Raw genomic sequence first — 16,960 nt, 5'->3', positions numbered from 1 at the left:
TGTTTTATTACTTCCTGCTTTAATATTTATTTAAAACTTCTATAGCAAAAACAAAAAATAATTGTGACACCAGCCACCAAAAAGAGGGCAAGGAAATGGGCGTTAGCTGCAGAAAAAGATACTTCACCTACAGCTATAACTCTGTTTGAAAATATTTTATGTTAAGAAAGAAGTAGCAAAAGCAAAAGAGCAGGATGCCACATAGCAATAAAGCCTAAGTAGAATATATAACATTAGCAAATTTAGTCTTATCTTCCACAAACCAAGCACAAGGAGGAATCTTTTTTCCATTTTCACAATTCCACCCATCATACATTTTAATATTCTCTTCTAGTCCTTGTCTCAGAGCCTGAGAAATCCCCCCATCATTCCTGTTATTTGGCTTTTCAATAGAAATCACAAATGCATTCTATCCCAAACATGTTACCAATTTGCTGCCGGGCCATGTTCAGCGTGTTACTAATATAAAGCCCCTGACGACTTGGGACCAGTTTACCTGCAAGATCCCTTTGCCCCATATATGCCCACTTGGCTGCATTATTCTGCAGAACTGGCACTGTTACAGTCGCCACATAATAATAACCCTTCTGCATTTGTAAGAAATTTATCTTTTGGAGTGGCAGCATCTACACCTTGGAACTCCCTGTCTATTGACACCAGGCAGCAGCTGAAAATTAACACATTCCACAGCAGAGGTGCCACATTGAACAACTGAAAATGCAAAATAGGGAAGGCAGCATCTTCTATGGGACTGGTTTCCATTGGTGTTGGAATGCTGATGCTTTTGTGTTATGCATAATTCTTCTGCAATAATGAGGAGATCCTTATTTTATTTTTACACCACTGAAAGAAACTTTGTCCTTATTTTGTCTTTCTTGACAAGCAATTTGTTGGCGATTGAATGCCAAACCTTGGACTTGAAGTCGTGGAAGCCTTTGACTAATTAAAACACTGTAAAAATTCAGTTTTTTAGTAGCCATGCTTGACAGGCTTCCTGAACATTCTGTGATATATTTGTGCATTTGTCTTCTTCTCCTGGGAATGGTGCGTGCTCTTAAAAATCAGTAACCTATGCAGGTCTCGGGTTTCTTTTTGGGGCTGTTTCCCATCGTACCTTCCTGGTGGATGAAGTCAGGCATGGTATGCTGAAATACTGGCGTATTTCATAGCAAAACTTGAACTGTTAAGTTCAAGGCAGACAGGCCCAGTGAGGACCTTGCATGCTTTAACAAAAGCTTTCAAGGAAGCAGGGTATCAAATTATCATGTTTTGTGTTAAAGACATTAATGTATTTAAATGTGTTATTTTAATCCCTGTTGCAACATAGAAACAGGAGGATATAATAGTAGCATCTGTTTAAAGCACAGCTTCCCCTCTCACCTTCACTTTTCACAAAAGTACCCATAAAGATTACACAGCAGTTGGGAAAACACACTGTACTAAAATTTCAGGGAAGAAGGAAACGGCACATAAATCGCACATGGGATTTGATTCATTTCAGTTGTTTTCTTATCCATTTGATGCAAATTAGTGCAGGGAAGGAGCCAGAGGTGCTAAGTTTTGTATATATGCACACTGTTTTGAACAGCCAGTGATTATTGGGGAGGATCTCGAGAGTGTGAGTATTCCCACACAACTAAGTCCATTTTCACCAGAGGCCCTTAAAAAACATCTGCCAGATAATGTCATGTTGACCTTTGTTCAGAATGTTCAGGTGTTAATGTTCTTCTTGTCTTCCAAATAATACCTTCACCTTTTCCTGTTGTGGGTCAATACTCTGCCTGCCCCCAAGATGCTGACTCTAAGAGCTTCTAACACATAACACAAAAATACATACCATAATAACAAAAGAAACAATACCCCTACACACAGTTTAAAAGGCCGTAGATTGTTTAAATGGCCAAAAAGCCTGGGAGAAAAGGAATGTTTTACATAAAGATATGAACTTCCCACGAGAGAGCATTCCACAGGCGGGGAGCCACTGCAGAAAAGGCCCTTTCTCACGTTGCTGCCCTCCAGACTTCTTGCAGAGGAGGCACACGAAGAAGGGCCTCAGGTGATGATCACAGGGTTTGAGTTGGTTCATATGAGGAGAAGCAGTCCTTGAGGTATTGTGGTCCTAAGTTGTTTAAGGCTTTATAGGTCAAAATCAGCACGGTCCAGTATACCTGAAGGAGCATCTCCACCCCCATCGTTCTTCCTGGACACTGAGGTCCAGCACCAAGGGCCTTCTGGAAGTTCCCTCACTGCAAGAAGCCAAGTTACAGGGAACCAGGCAGAGGGCCTTCTCGGTAGTGGCACCTGCCCTGTGGAACGCCCTCTCACCAGATGTCAAAGAGAACAACAACTACCAGACTTTTAGAAGACATCTGAAGGCAGCCCTGTTTAGGGAAGCTTTTAATGTTTAATAGATTATTGTATTTTAATATTCTGTTGGAAGCCACCCAGAGTGGCTGAGGAATAAATAACAACAACAACAACAACAACAACAACAGCAATTTAAATTATGCCCGGAAACTAATTGGCATCCTTTGTAGTCAGACCAGGATTGGCAGCATATGCTCAAACTGTCTTGCCCCAGTGAGCAACCTGGCCATTGAAGTCTGCACTAGCTGAAGTTTCTGAATCGATCAGAGTTGCATCTCTGCCACATTAACAACTGGGGATCAGTTTACCTGCAGTATCACTTTCCCCCCACGTATGCCTACTCAACCTCTTCAGTCTGTGGAACTGGCTACAGGTGCCACATCATATTTTAGCATGGCAGCTCCTACACTTTGGAACTCCCTGCCTATTGACATTAAGTAATGACTGCAAATTAGTATGTACCACAGCAGAGAGAAGGCTGGCCAGCATTATCTCCCTGCTGTGATAGTTTTCATATACAGGAGCATTCACTACCACAGTCCCCGCCCCTCAAGTGAAACAGTCCAGAATTCCATCACTTCCGATTATTATCTTACTCTGCATAATGTGTAAGTCAGCTCTGATATTCCATAATTTCAGTCTGGCAGTGCAAAGCAATAAAAAGGTTTATGTTTTTGGCATAGTCTTTCCAGATTCATTTCCTATCTGGGTAATAAAAGAATGCTGAGCAACCACTACTCCAGTTTACAATAACTCAGATAAAGAAATCATGTTAACAGCGGTGTGTGTGTGTTTCTGAGCTTCCCCTGGACCCTGAGAAGGAATGGTTCAGTTTTCCCACTAAGCGATCGAACGATCTCGGAACGATCTCAGGGTATACAGTGAAGCCTCTGTCATGCAGACCTTGCTTATTCCCAACCTGCTACTTTTTGCAAAAAGGGTCAAATCCCCACTGGGTTTCAAATAAGGCAAGTTTGAATAATTAGCCATCTGGCTTCCACCAGGATGTCTGGCACAGAAAAGATGCAGCCTCACTCTTGTGTCTCTTCTTCCAGTCAGGCTACCTTCTCTTGTTCCTGAACTGAACACCTTCCTTTCTGAGCCCCCAACCCCTGCATACATAACCTTTGAGAAGCTCCCACAAAGCAGCTGCCTGGCTTTAGGGAAGGAGGAATCAGTCTATTTCCAGTCTCTGTCAGTTTTATATGGGCTTCTTCGTACATCCACTCTGTCTTCTTTCCAGAGCAATATTGTTATTTTAATTAAACACAATAATTCACATTGCTTTTCTGTGGAAAAATAAGAATTCAAGATCTGCATCCTTGCACGTATTTTATACTAAATGTGCATTTTCTTGTATATATTTTAACCTAATAATACTTGTCTCTACAAGCACTTGGGAATGTTCTTAGAGAAATGTATCGCCAAAGTTGGAGAAGTGTGAAAACAGAAGGTTAACAATCCACATATGAACCCTGAAATCTTCTTCCTATATTGCATGGTCTGCCACTGAGCTGTGTCTCCTTACCAGCCTGTGTGAAACTTGATGTTCAGCTGTGAGGAAGCTGCAGTTATGCAGCTGGCAGCAAATCCCTTCCCTAAATTTTAACATCAGCTGGGAGGATGTGCTTCCAACCTGGCAACTGGGGTTGGGGTCTCCCCTAGGGCTCCAGTGGCTCTTTACAGTCTCCCTCTCTTCGTTGTACAACAAAGGGTCCGGTGTGGTAGGGACCACCTATGTGAAAATGTACCTCAATACCGTTTGCATGTTTGTGATGCCCAAGGGTTTTTAACAAAAATTTGGCTGATTGACTCTCCCCTTATGCAGACAAATTTGAGGCATTGGCCCCAGTAACCAAAAGACACATTTTCACCCAAATGTGGGTAGTTGCAATTTGTACGCTCAGGATGGGGAGCCAGTGGAACCATGTGTTGTTGGACTACAACTCCCATCATCCTTTACCACTGGCTGTGCTGGCTGGGATTGATGGGAGGTAGACTGCAGCCACATCTGGAGAGCCTCAGGTTTCCCATTCCTACTGTAGAGTAGTTTACTTTGATTCTGCCAGTAATTCTGAATACCTGATAGTAAAACTTTCCAAGCTGAAATCTCAAGGGGGAGGAGGGGGGAATTGACCATCCCTATTAAAACTATTTATTTTAGTAAATGGGATTTATTTTGCTTTCTTCTTTTTCTTCTTCTTCTTCTTCTTCTTCGTCTTCTCACTGAAATATGACTTGAAGATAGTCAAATGCAAAAATGATTAAGATCTCAAACCTATGAGAAGCTGATTTGGCAAGCAAAACGAGTGGATGCGCTTCATTGTGAATTAATTGTCACCACTGATTTGGGTAAAAGGTAGCTGGCACTTCTCCTGGCTCACAGAACACCTAGGACTCCTAACTGATTTACTCCACATATGCATGCCTCTTGGCTCAAACTCTGTCTGGAGTTTTCACTTTAACGGTTGCAAAGAGGGATGAAGCTAGACCATAGTTTTGGCAGCATCTTATGTCATGAGCAACACATAAATGTTAGACTTTAACACTAATGAGCTTCAGCGTTGCCTTGATCTCGTTTTATAAATTTAACAGCTCTGTGAAATTATTAGTAACAAAGTTTATAATTTTTCCTTGTTTTTCAGTAGGACTGAGCCAAATCATTTTATAATATTTCAGCATGAGGGCTTAATAAGCTACCCAGTGTGAATTCCACACACAAACAATATTAAGAATAAAATGTGTTTTTTAAAAAGAAATGGCTGGGCAAATCTCCCTGACCCCCTAGTCTTATCTTCTGCATGAAAGCCTTTCGAAAGACAAAAGTAAGTGCTTGAAGGCTATTTGTATAACTTTCCGGTTAATTAAATGTGTATCCAGAGTACTCTGAGAAACTGGGCTTCCTAGGGAGGAAACCATGCAATTTCATAACTTTGAGATGATTGAGATTTACATAGGAAGGAGGTCACCTTGATTACATAATGACCTGAACAATAAGGGGAACATGAGCCGCCGCCCCCCCCCGAAGTTATTGGACTCTCAAATTCCACCAGACCCAGCTATCATGGCCCATGGTCAGCAATAATGGGAACTGTAGTCCAGCAATATCCAGAGGACCACAGATTGTGTTGCATCAAAACTCCTCATATTGCAGTCTTCCTGCTCAAGAAGTTCCTACTTTTGCTGTTCAATATGGCACCCATGTAGGTTATACTACTGAAAACATAGACTTCGGAACGTAGTTGTTGGCAAGAGTTCCTGAAACACCTGCTGAGATGCAGAGCAGAGAATGCAGTGAAGGGAACTTTCAGACTGGCTGATTATTGAGCATCAATGCTGATACTTTTGTGTGGAAGTTAGATAAAATTGACAGCTAGTGTTTGCTGCCCCACACTTTCCACTGAAAATTTCTGTCACTTTTCTTATCAGACTTTTTTTTTGGATAAAAAGTGATGGGATAATTGCAGTTAAAAATCCAGGATAACAACCAAAATTATGTGAGAATTAACACACAATCTAATGCTCACCCTGCATTAGTTTTGTGGGCCAAGTGTTGCCGTCTCAGTTTGAAATCTCTCATTGAAAGCAACTGGGGGATTTGAACTTAGTCGTGTGTAGCGATTAAAAATAAACATTTTTCAGTTACCGATTTTTTTTTTCAGTCTGGTGTTTCTGATGTGTATGACATTCATGTATACAAAGCCATTTTCATAGTTCTTAAAAAGCTACTAAGCATTCACGTTTGCAACCTGTGCTCATGTTATTTATTTACAAATAAATAAGAATACAGTGCATTATTTCTATATGTGTTTGAGGGGAAGGAGGATTTGGCATGCACTCTATAAACTTGATGTGTTGGATCAGGAAACGTTCCAGTTACTGCCCTTTTTATATGTCTAAATCTAGATTACAGCTGTCCCTCTGGAAAGCCATACATATAGCTTAGCATGTGGGGAATTGACCCGCGTTTTCTCTTCTCCTTCCTAGGGTGTCTCCTCTGCAGAAGTCTGAAATCGTAGACATGGTAAAGAAGCATGTGAATGCCATCACTCTGGCCATTGGGGATGGTGCCAATGACGTGGGGATGATCCAGACGGCTCATGTTGGAGTAGGGATCAGCGGCAACGAAGGCATGCAGGCGACCAACTCCTCCGATTACGCGATAGCCCAGGTTAGAGTCCTGCAAGCGAGCAGCTGTCATATCCTGTTGAAATAAGCATTGGCTGCAGGAGCAGGACGAACACCTCATTGCTGACCTAGAGGCCAAGCAGATTTTCCTCTCTTTTCCGTTTGAGGCTGCAGCCTTAAAGCAGATATCTCACAAGTGCTTAGGATCTTTTCCATGGTGCTGGGCCATGGGCCATCTTCTCCCGAAGGCTTAGGTTTCTCTCTACTTGCTGCTGTACTTCAGACTCCAGTAACTGGGTCGAGAGAAGATAGTCATTACAGCTGTTAAAGCTCTGCTAATGATATATATGTATATATATTCTTCCTCTTGACTTGGACACCTGTTGGTGGAGTATATTCCTGTTCGGCAATAGTAAATGGCGCTCTCGTTTTTCTTTTCAGTGACTTCAGGAGAAAACTATGAAGGATAGCTTATGATTTCTATTCTAGTTCTTCAGTTGCGGCCCATAGGGATCAGGAGAGAGCAGTTAGCGATGGGTGAAATTTGCCTTTTGGAAGAGGCTTGCATCAATGATTCAAATATTCTCTAAACTTTGACTGCATTTTCCTTAAAGGACAGAAATTTAAAATGTAGAAAAAGGTTATCTATTTATTAAAAAGAATAAAGTGATACCTTAATGTATCACTGTAATATCTGCAGTGTTCAAACATACTTATTGTGCCAATCGTCTTGGAGGCTTAGCTTTATTGATTTTAATATCCTGACCACCTCCAGATGACCTGTTTGTTGAGCATTCATTCTGAATTGCTGCACAAAGTTTATGTAGAGGTAATATTATATACAGCCTTGACTGAGCATTTGTTCTTACTTGTTTGCGGGGCAGGTACATAACAATTTGGATTCTTCCTGCATTTAACCCGGTTTCCTTGCGGGGTGGAAGTGTTTCAGTGCATCTTCCTGTCACTTTCCAAACTGCACAAAGCCTGTTGGGTTTCTTTTTTGAAGTGGGCTTGTTGCATTAGGGTGACAGAGTGCTTTAATCTACTTTAAATGCGCAAACCTAAAGTTCTGGCATGTTATTCAGACACTCCCACAAAATACTGACAGCCTGGAGGCACCCCTTATCTGCTGAAGAGAAGCAGATATTCTTTTCCTTTAAGCAGATGGTACGCAGCAACAACAAGCAGCACAGGAAGCCCAGATTGAATAGTTCCAACTGGTGTCAATGCTTACAATAGCTCTGAGTCTGATTCTCACTCAGGGGTCCCATTCACAGCTCACAGTAAGCCCATTAACTGTCCTGAATCATTTTATATCACCCTTCCGTTGATCTGAGAGCCTTGCCTCTTTGTGACATGCAAAACAGCATTTTGGTTTGGAGAAGGGTCGGTGGAGTGTATTTGCTACCCTGGACTTCAGGAGGAAGGATGGGATATTAATATAATAATAATGATAGTGATTGTTGTTTTAAAACGTGGTTTTTCTGCATTCCTCGGGGAGGTATGCAGGAGCCACTGGCTTGCCCCCCGTTTTCCCAACCTTGCACATCAACGTGCAGGTGACTTGTTCTAAAAATAAGAGTCACCCTTCATTGTTAAAACCTCCATGCTTCCACTATAGTTGTTACTGCAGTGAACTACAACAGCAGGATTCAGCATTCCCATCAAGGTCAATTTGTCTTTTGAAATCTCCCACTTTCACTCTAATCCTGGCATCATGTTTCCTGCTGTTGCAGTTCTCTGCAGTTGCGACTGTAGTGGAAAAATGGAGGTTTAATACTGAAGGGTGACTTTTATTCTCATTCAATAATTAGCCGATGGAAAATGCAGCAGTGGGTGCAGTGCTTTTAATGTACTTCTCTTCCCTCTTGGTTTTAATGCATCTATGTAGGGGGTTTACTGTCTATTTGTTGGTTGTAATTTGCTTTGGGTTGCCAGGACAAGATAAAGCAACTGACAAATGTAATAAATAAAACAAAACAAATACAAGGGAAACGTGACCTGAGGCCACAAAGAATACTTTCCTTAGGTTGAAAAACAACAGAGTACATCTTTTGAAAACATCTCTTGCCTTCCAAGTTGTGGAAATGCTCCACCAGCTTGTTTATAGTGACTAGAATTTCTTGAGGCAGTGCAGAAATTGGATGCAGATTTTATTGTTATCCAAAAGAGGAATCTATTATTCTCAAGAAGGGATCACTTCAGTGATTCAGCCGCTAATAGAGAACCTTATTAAATGAATATTGGCCTCATGTTTCCTGAAGAAGACTGGATTATATTGCTTTCCCTCCATTTCACATCCTTCATTTCATTGAGATAATGAGTGCTGGCAGTCTCTCCAATGCCTGAGGCAAGCCCTGGCTGGCCGCCACCTTGCGGTTCCAACTGCCATGTGATTGATCCTACAAGGTGACAAGCACCACCGGTCTGATTCAGGGCTCAATCCCACGCTACTCTTTCATGCGCGCACACTAGGGATGGACAAGTCTGTCAATTTCATTTTTTTTCATTTTCCCAGTCTTGGAAGTTTCGTTTGCCTCATTTCTGTGCAGTTTTTCTTTTAGAAGTCTGCATGAAAATTCCTCCCCTAATGTGCTTGCTTTTGTATAAAATTTTATCCTTTATATGCATTTTTTTGTAAGCAAATTTCCCATACGAATTTTCGTGCGGTATTTTCACTTGTATATAGATTTGCGTGTGTGCACACCCCCCCCCCAATGTACAGGGTTTTGTATGCAATTTTTTAATTGGAGAAGTGTGAATTTTTGAAGATGCTTTATCCCAGGTCAGACCACTGGTACTGTCCACCTTGAATGGTGGTGGCTCTCCAGGGTTTCAAAAGGGTTTATAGCCCTACATGGAGTTGCCAAGGATTGAACCTGGGACCTGCTGAATTCAAAGTTGATGCTCTACCACTGATCCACCCCCCTTTCCCATAGCTATGGTTTGGTTCATGTATAGGTTTGAGAAGTACAGATTCCTCTCCCATCCCTAACATATGCATTTCACTCATGCCTATATGAGAAAGCAAATATGTATGTATATTCAACATGCAAATGGAGCATTACTGCCATGATATCATGGCAGGGGGGTGACAGGAGCTGGGTGAGGGATTGCTTTCTGATGAGTATTTAGAGACCATCAAAAACAAATGAAATTGGCACCGTATGCATTTGTGGGAAATAGAAATCCTTGCCCCTTCCCCATTTTGGATCTCACATTCTCTCAGTTCCACCAGAGTCCAGGCTTGTGTGTGTGTTCTCCAGTCTTGATACTAGACTCTCCAACATGTTAAAAGATCAATTGTAGAATACCTGAGGCTTCAGAAGAGTTTTTGTTCCTACATTTTTGCTATAGACTGAGGAAAGTGCCTTGAGAGCCAAAGAAGTGTAGTCGATAGAGTAGCCTTCTCCAAGCTGGTGTCCTACAGACATTTTGGACTAAAACTCCCATCAGATGGGAACTGACGTCCAAAACATCTGGAGGTCACCACAGAGGCTGAGTTAGTGTGCTTGATTTGCATTGGGGAGGCTGGGTTCAAAACCCTGCTCACCCATCAATCACTCTCAGTTGCCCTGGGAAAGTCATGATAAATTAAGCCATATTAAGCGATGTTTTGAGGGCTATTTGGAGGGGGGGTCCTGTATACCAGCCTGAGATTCTTGGAAGATGTTGTGATAAAGCTGGTAGCCAATTTTCATAAAGCAAAGAAAGAAGTAAAATTCAAAATGGTTCTGAAAAATGTAGGGAACATCAACAAAAAAGTAATTTGCCCAATGTGTTTCAGTGGAAACAATCCTCAGAGGCACAAGAATTCATTTTTTTTTAGTTATTCTAGTAAAGCAGCATCTCTCTGGGGATCTCATTAGTATTTTATTAGAGCTCCCTACATTTTTCAGTACCGTTTTAAGACTTGCCTCTTTTTCTTTAGTATCTGGCACTGCCCTCTTTTTCTTGGTCTACCAAGTCTCATAGGCCACGATGACTGGGGTTGTCATCCTGTACACACTTGCCTGGGAATAAACCCCACTGAACACCATAGGACAAACTTCTGAATAAACATATATAGGTTTGCACCAGTTATGCTTTAATTCTGGGCACACAGCCCTGCTCTGAATAATCCAAAGACCTCTTGGAAGTCATACAGTGATGGAAAGTGAGTTGCATGGATTCACCATAAATGCAGGCTTGCATTGTGTATCTCCCACCACATAAGACTTGTGCAGAACTGGATAATGTGTAACAAAGGCTGATCTAGCAATAGATAACGTCAGTGGCTTTCACCTTATGTGTAGACACTAGCTTGTATCTCTCTACAATGTAATTTCATTGTTGGCCGTTTTTCTTTCTCTAGTTTTCCTACTTGGAGAAGCTGTTACTTGTCCATGGAGCCTGGAGTTACAATCGAGTAACAAAATGCATATTGTACTGCTTTTATAAGAACGTGGTGCTGTATATTATAGAGGTGAGTACAACCAGGAGTATTCATCTTCTCCCACCTGCCCTGTTATTTGATTATAGTAACTTGAAAATTACTGTTAAACATTATGTGATGTGCCTCATATATAGTTACCTGTACCTTTCATAGATTATAAATTAACCACCTATGTGTAGTAAGCTGCTTGTGTGAGCCTGTCCCCACAAGGCTCAGCTATGAGCAGATTTCCTGTTCGCATAACCTTGCATACATTCATCGCATCCCACAGCCGAAGGAAGTTCCAACGTGAGGCACAGAAAAGATGAAACTCCAAAATACAATTCACAACTAAATATCCATATAAAGGTTTGAATCAAGTATCACGTAAACACAAAAACATCCACTTTGATTATTATTTACAATCTTGTTGCTAAATATATTTTTGTACTGCTATATTTCAAAGTTAAACAGCAATGCAAGCATAAAATTGCCAGGATGTGAAGAGGAGGAGATGTATGTACCTGAGGTTTGCACTACCATGTAGACAGCCTACTTACCTGGGCCACAGGTGAACCATCCCTCACTCTTCTGCTTAACTTCAATGGAGTTTTAACGAGGTTTCTTGAAGAATAGTTCTTATCAGCACCATGTAACTGAACCACACTGGAATGCCATTTTTGAGGTCACCATCCTGCCTTTTTTTTTTTGTTGTTCCTCTTAGTAAAGGAGGAGATTGTTCTAAATGATGAAGCTTGAGGATAGCCAGACTGAAAAGTTGCAGAGGGCTACTTTTAGAAAGGGAACAAGTTTGGGTTAAGTAAACAATGAGGAAATGTCTGACAAAAAAACCAGTGCCCTCTGCCCCCTCCCCCTCCTGAGATCTCCAGGGTCATATTTCAACTTATTTCTCAACCCATAAAAAAATGTAAATGCTTTCTCTAGAATGCAAACTGGTAGCAGCTCATAATAACTTTTCGCTAGAACTGCATTTTTATTGAGTTTACAGTACACATTTTCAACTGTGTTTTAAAGTTTCCATTGTCCTTTTTGGTTATTATGTTAGGCTCTGATTTTATTAATTTACTGACTGTTTACTAACTGTTGATACACGTAAAACATTGTTCCTTGATTCTGGTGACTTTGCAGATGTCATATAAATCCCTGTAGCATTAGAAGGAAAACTCTTTCCCTTGAGAGGGGAGCTCTGGAAGCAATGCATATCCTGTTTGAAATCAATAGTAAAATGCTCACTGATTTTAATGGCTCCGGACTGCAAGCTCTGTATAATTAACAAGTCAGGAACAAGAACCAGAACCGAGGGATGCTCCCTTTTTGTCAGGTTTCATTTATTCTGGCATTCATCGAATGCATTGCTTTGGTGAGGCAAAGATACATAGGTCTTGTTCACGTGTTACTCTAAGCCAGTGTTTCCCAAACTTGGGTCTCCAGCTGTTTTTGAACTACAGTTCCCATCATCTCTGACCACTGGCCCTGCTAGGTAGGGGTGATGGGAGTTGTAGTCCAAAACCAGCTAGAGATCCAAGTTTGGGAAACGCTGGCTTAGAGTAAGCCAGAGAAAAAAGCTTCTGCACAATCTAGGCCTCGGTTTGTGAAGCATGTAGATTCAGGGGGAAATCATGCTCCATGATGAAGAGCCTAAGTTAGATCATTTAAATGACTTGTCAAGTTATCGTTACTTCCGTTTTCAGGAAGAAAGGGAAATCTTGGTATGAAATGTGGTTTATGCAATTGAATGTCATTGTAATCCAAAGACGTCCAAGTGGTAGTCAACTCTGACACACATTTTTGGCCTCTCTTTGAAAATGTATCCAGATGTCTCTTCAGCCGTCTTAACAACCTCTAATTTCTATTGCTGCTGGTGACAGTTTATTCTATATTTCAACCCCCTGTTGTGTAAGGAAAATTACATGTGAATTGCTCAAGGGTTGCCCCTTCCACGACTTTAATCCATGATTGACTTGTTTTTGGATTCCTAATTTAGTATGTTAATCCCAAGAGTTGCCAAAGAATCAGTCACCAGGATAAATCCATGCAAGTTTCCATTGCCTTGCTGTAATGTATTCAGTGGATCATTAGAGAGGAGTCCATCTTTATTGAAAGCTTTTGCCTCAAGAACTACGTAAGATTTTGTGAATGTTCAACTGGAAACGATCAAACAAATACCTTTTCTTACTTTTCATTTCTCCAAAAAAAAAAAAATACATGCTTCACATGACACAATTTGTGATGCCTCAGCCTTCAGTTACAAATTGAATTACAAATAGGGTTTCTTAGATAAATCCCCAAATTCTGTGAGCGCCCAATAGATTGTATATCTGCACATACTAGTGCATACAGCAAACATTTTCAGTGCTGTGATTTTGATTTTTTTTTAGTTGAGAGAGGGGTTGTGTATAGCATCACAAGTTCCCTGGGAAAGGACAATGTTGGACGAGCCATGTGAAGGAAGTAATATATGAACTGGGTGCTCCATCCTTTTTCCTGCTTGCTCAATTTCTCCTCAAAAAAGGGGGGGAAGGACACGTGTGGCTTCTGCACATTTGAGGGTTGACATAGAGCAGGGACCTGTGGCCCTCCAAATGTTGTTGGACTACATCATCCCTGACTGTTGCCCATGTTAGCTGGGGTTGGTGGGAGTTGGTGTCCAACCAGTTCCCCATCTCTGACACAGAGCACCCAACTCTTAATTACTTATTCCATGAAGCTGTGGCACCACAGTAGGGAAGGAAAGACCTGTCAATTTTTCAGTTTCTTTTTTCCAGTCTCCACATTTCTTCAGCAATTTGCAAACATTTCGCAATAAAATCCTCATGAAAATTCTTCAGCATTGTACTGTGAATATTACCTGTAAAAACATTTTCTATGTTGTCTTGACTAAAGTGCACATATTTGCAAGTAATTTCTCCTAATATAATGCATCTTTGTACGTTATTTTCACCAATACTCAGCTTTTATGCACACCTTCGCCTAATATACACACTTTTATAAACTTTGGTTGGTTGGAAAACCGCATCGCAAAATTCAGAAAGTGTGAATTCCAAAGCATGGGTGCGTTCCACTTCTCATGTTGTTTCAGAAACTGCAAATTTGATAGATTTTGCTTTAAATGCAAACTGGTTTGAATCCCTTTGCATCTCTACCTCAGGGCCATTCCATATGGAAGTATTTTTGAATGCCTGAATCATGGCTTAGATTATCGTATCTTAGTATTTATAACTTTATATTTTATCATTCGTGCAGCATCGTAAGTTGCTTCTGAACGCAAAATACCTAGCACAATGGAAATAATTATCTGAATGAAATACAGGGAGTAAGTGTCTAGGAATTCTGGGTTCCTTAATGCTCTGGCCCTGTGGTCAGTTAGTTAACATAACAATTGTCAAAGTGCATTTGTAAAATAATTTCCTTCTCTTTGAATGTTACAATGTAAACCACATATATGAAATTACTGTCTGACAGAGAAAATTAAGTGACAGACTCCTGCCAAAAAGATTCAGGGGCATATTGGACCAATTAGACTGTAATTCTGTTTTGAATTCAGAAGCTCTTTCTTGATTCCAAAATATATATTTTTTTAAAAAACTGCCTTGTCAGCATGAAAGTATCAAAACTCGGTGAGAAATTGGGTATATTTGATCATTCTCAGAGAAGACTGGGAAGAGTGCGGGAACTGTCGTTCTGATGTATCATATTGAGGTATTGAATCAAACTGCGGCCAAAACAGATGAGAGAGTTCCAAAATCAACCTTCTTGTTAAAAGGAAATCATATCAGTCTATGAGAAAGAGACACAAAAATAGGTACCTTTTACTAGATCATCCTTTGCCAACCAGAAGCCTTCCAGATGTTTTGGACCACAACTCCCATCAGCCCTAGCCAGCACTGGGAGCTGCAGTTCAAACCGTTTTGAGGCAAAGGCTGGTTTAGACCATCTGCTGCTGCTCAGAGGCTCTGAGACTCTAAAACTGGTTTAATCGAAAAGTGATGCTACCTTTGGTTTGAACTGAGCTAGACCTACCCATTTAAAAAAATATTTACTAATCCTTTTATGTGTAATGTAAAGCATTATCATTGCAACCTTGGAACATGCCAGTAGCAGTGGATTCTAAAGCCATCCCAGCAACCCTTAACAAACTACAGTGCCCAGAATTCTTTGAGGGGGAGGAACTGTGCTGTGAGTGTACATTAAAGATATAGCATGTACGCAGACCACGATTTCAGTATCACAAAAAGAAATATTTTTAAGATGCTTCAAAATATTTGAAGGGGAGGGGAGCTGAACTGTATTACCTGCCTTCAATTTTTTACCAAAAAGAATATGATTGGTATCCAAGATGTTGTCACAGTTGTCTGCAGAAAAATTTACCCAGTGAGGTAACTTAAATAAGCTGTCAACAAAAACAGGCCATTGTGGAATGCTGTTTGTTTAGTTATAACTTGGGGCATCTTGGGTGCACTGCGAGAACATCAGATTAGCTCCACTAGACCACCTGCATCATCTGGACCTCACTGTTGCCTAGACCCGCTACCACTTTGTCCAAGGGGCAGCAGCTCCACTGCCAGGAGGCCAGTGCCACCATACCACATTGTATCTAGATGTGTAATGACGTGCTGTCGTTGTGCCAGGGCACCTGTGCCATAGGTTAGCCACTCACAGCTTAGCACTTGGAAATTTTTCAGGTTCATTTGCAATCAAGGGGGAAGCATAGGACAGAATCCCATCATTCAAAAGGAATTGTGTTGTGTATAAACCTATGGGCCCTGGGGCTGTCTTGTTTTTGTTAAGGTTGATAACGTTTTTGTTTGAAGAGCAGTTTATATTTAAAAATAATAATACTTAAATACTTTTTTATAAGAGTCTCATCCAAATAGCAGGTTGGACAAGCCCAATGTAGTATGCAAAAGCTGTACTATTAAAGCAGCAAGTTAAAGAAGGACCCTGGCCATTAGGTCCAGTCGTGGCCAACTCTGGGTTTGTGGCGCTCATCTCGCTTTATTGGCCAAGGGAGCCGGCATACAGCTTCCGGGTCATGTGACCAGCATGACTAAGCCGCTTCTCGCGAAGCAGAGCAGCACACGGAAATGCCATTTACCTTCCCGCCGGAGCGGTACCTATTTATCTATTTGCACTTTGACATGCTTTTAAACTGCTAGGTTGGCAGGAGCAGGGACCAAGCAACAGGAGCTCACCCCGTCAAGTCCTAGGCTCTGTGGTTTAACCCACAGCGCCACCTGCGTCCCTACTTAAGCAGCAAGTTACTCTGCTGCAAACATTTAAGGCCTGGACTTTTACCACTAAAATTCTTACTCTAATTCACTTGAATGCAGACTAATAATTAAGCACCTCAATCCAGTCTTGCTAATTAACCACCAGAGATGTTTATTTTATTTAGGGATTTATTAAAGGCATATATAACCCAGTTTTTGAATGCAGGCATAAAATTTACTGCAAAATGCACAGCACATTGAATCCTAGAACTGCAGAGTTTGAAGGGATCAATGCAATGCAGAAATCTCATCCTCCAACCTCCAAGGAAGGAGAGGCCGTCACTTCTCATGGGAGTCTATCCTATTGTCGAACAGGTCTTGCCATCAGAAAGTTCTTCCTTATGTTAAGTTGGAATCTCCTTTCTTGTAACTTGAAGCCCTTGGTTTGGAGACTACCAGACTACCCTCTGAGCAAGAGAAAACAAGCTTGCTCCATCTTCCATGTGACAGCCTTTAGATATTTAAGAAGGCTATATCTCCTCTCGGTCTCCTTTTATCCAGGCTAAACATACCCAACTCCCTCAGCTGTTCCTTGTAAGGCTTGCTTTCCCTTTGTCATCTACAATCTAAAAGACATGACACCAAAGGAAGAATGATGGAGGGGCGGGAAACAAACTTGAGTAACCGTTTCTAGGTTACAGAGTTCTTGTAGTAATCAGCTGAAGAAAATGGATTTCAAGGAGAGGAGTAGTAAAAAGTTGGTGATCTTTAAACAGAGTCCGTAGTTTCATTTCTCCTTTCCTCCTGTTGCTTAATGAAA

At 41.1% G+C, this 16,960-nt stretch overlaps 1 protein-coding gene across 10 annotated transcripts in view; it reads left to right on the top strand.

Moving 5' to 3' along the window:
- The window catches only part of ATP8A2 (ATPase phospholipid transporting 8A2), a 338,417-nt gene that overhangs the window by 185,179 nt on the left and 136,278 nt on the right, over positions 1–16,960 (top strand). For all 10 annotated transcript variants that reach the window (XM_079973395.1, XM_079973390.1, XM_079973394.1 and 7 more), the window contains 2 exons: positions 6,355–6,538; positions 10,850–10,960. In XM_079973395.1, the coding sequence (XP_079829521.1) occupies positions 6,355–6,538; positions 10,850–10,960 (295 nt within the window). The remainder of the gene's footprint in view (positions 1–6,354; positions 6,539–10,849; positions 10,961–16,960) is intronic.

This window comes from Podarcis cretensis, assembly GCF_951804945.1.
Source record: "Podarcis cretensis genome assembly, chromosome: 4".
Classification (NCBI taxonomy): domain Eukaryota; kingdom Metazoa; phylum Chordata; class Lepidosauria; order Squamata; family Lacertidae; genus Podarcis; species Podarcis cretensis.
This window is presented reverse-complemented; position numbering and strand designations above follow the sequence as displayed.